General features: G+C 58.2%; 1 protein-coding gene across 1 annotated transcript in view; it reads left to right on the forward strand.

Moving 5' to 3' along the window:
• KCNJ14 (potassium channel, inwardly rectifying subfamily J, member 14) overlaps positions 1 to 1,143 on the forward strand; it is a 16,896-nt gene that overhangs the window by 7,645 nt on the left and 8,108 nt on the right. Inside the window, exon 4 of the mRNA XM_005879587.2 lies at positions 7 to 33. Within this exon, the coding sequence (XP_005879649.1) occupies positions 7 to 33 (27 nt within the window). The remainder of the gene's footprint in view (positions 1 to 6; positions 34 to 1,143) is intronic.

Below are 1,143 nucleotides of genomic sequence, written 5' to 3' on the forward strand. Positions count from 1 at the left end.
GTCGAGGCCCACGTGCGCGCCCAGCTGTTGCAGGTGCGAGGCCGCGGCCCCAGGGAGGCAGGAAGGTTCACAGGGGTGGGGCCGGCCCGGGAGATTGTGGGAGATGTAGGCCTGAGGGCGAGGCGTGCATTGGACGTGGAGGGTGCGTGGACTACAATTCCCAGCAGTCTCTCGGGCAGGGACCCTCTTGCTCTGCTTGTGGCTGGAGTTTGAGTCCGGGAGCAGTTGTAGGAGATGTAAACCTTAGACTTGAGACACAAAGAGCTTTCTGGGGTTTGAGGGCGCCCCCCCTATGGAATTGTGGGAAATCTAAACCTTGAGGGGCCTGTAAAGGCTCTGAACTCCTCCGGGGTCTGGGAAAGGACCTGGGTGAGGTGGTGTGGGGACGTGTAGTTTTGCGGGTGGTGTAAATCGCCGCTCAGGTCTCCAGTTCCCAGCGGCTTATGACTTGAGGCCTGGCCCCTGTGGGATTGTGGGAGATTTAGGTCCCAGGATGGGGTGCAGCTCACACCTAAGCAGCCCTGGAACACGATTCTTCATGACCTCTGGGCATGGGGCCCTGCAGCCTTTGTTCCCAACCTCAGCGGCCCAGCCTCTCCCACCAGCCTCCTGCTGGGAGGGCTACAGAGCCGTGGTTGGGACACTCTTGAATTTTAGCTTCTTAGCAAAAAAACAAACAAAACAGCTCCCATTGGCTCCTGGGGTAGTGGCTCCCTCCAACGCTCTGCAAAAGGCGCTTTTTGCTTTCGTGTTTCTAGAATTGTGGTCAAACTGCCCAAATTCTGAGGCTAGCTGCCCTTGTCCAAGTAGACACTTGACCTTGGGCTGCGCTTGTACTTGGGTGAGAGGGAGAACAAGGTGGTGGTGGGAACTACAGCTCCCAGCAGCCACTGGGGTCTCCCGGAGACAGACAGGTGGGGGAGAATGGGCCCCACCTCCCACCTCTCTCTCCAGCTTGACTGAGTCACTAGGACCCTGGGAGGGATATTTATTGTCTATCCCAGAAGCCTATGGGGTGCTGACATGGCCTGGGAGGTGGGTATGGAGCCGATGGGTAGGTGGGGTGAAACTGCCAATACCTGGCCTATGGACTGCGTACCCTCCTCTGCATCACACACAGATACACAGGGGCTGCAGGGCTTG

Source organism: Myotis brandtii, unplaced genomic scaffold, assembly GCF_000412655.1.
Source record: "Myotis brandtii unplaced genomic scaffold, ASM41265v1 scaffold601, whole genome shotgun sequence".
Lineage (NCBI taxonomy): Eukaryota > Metazoa > Chordata > Mammalia > Chiroptera > Vespertilionidae > Myotis > Myotis brandtii.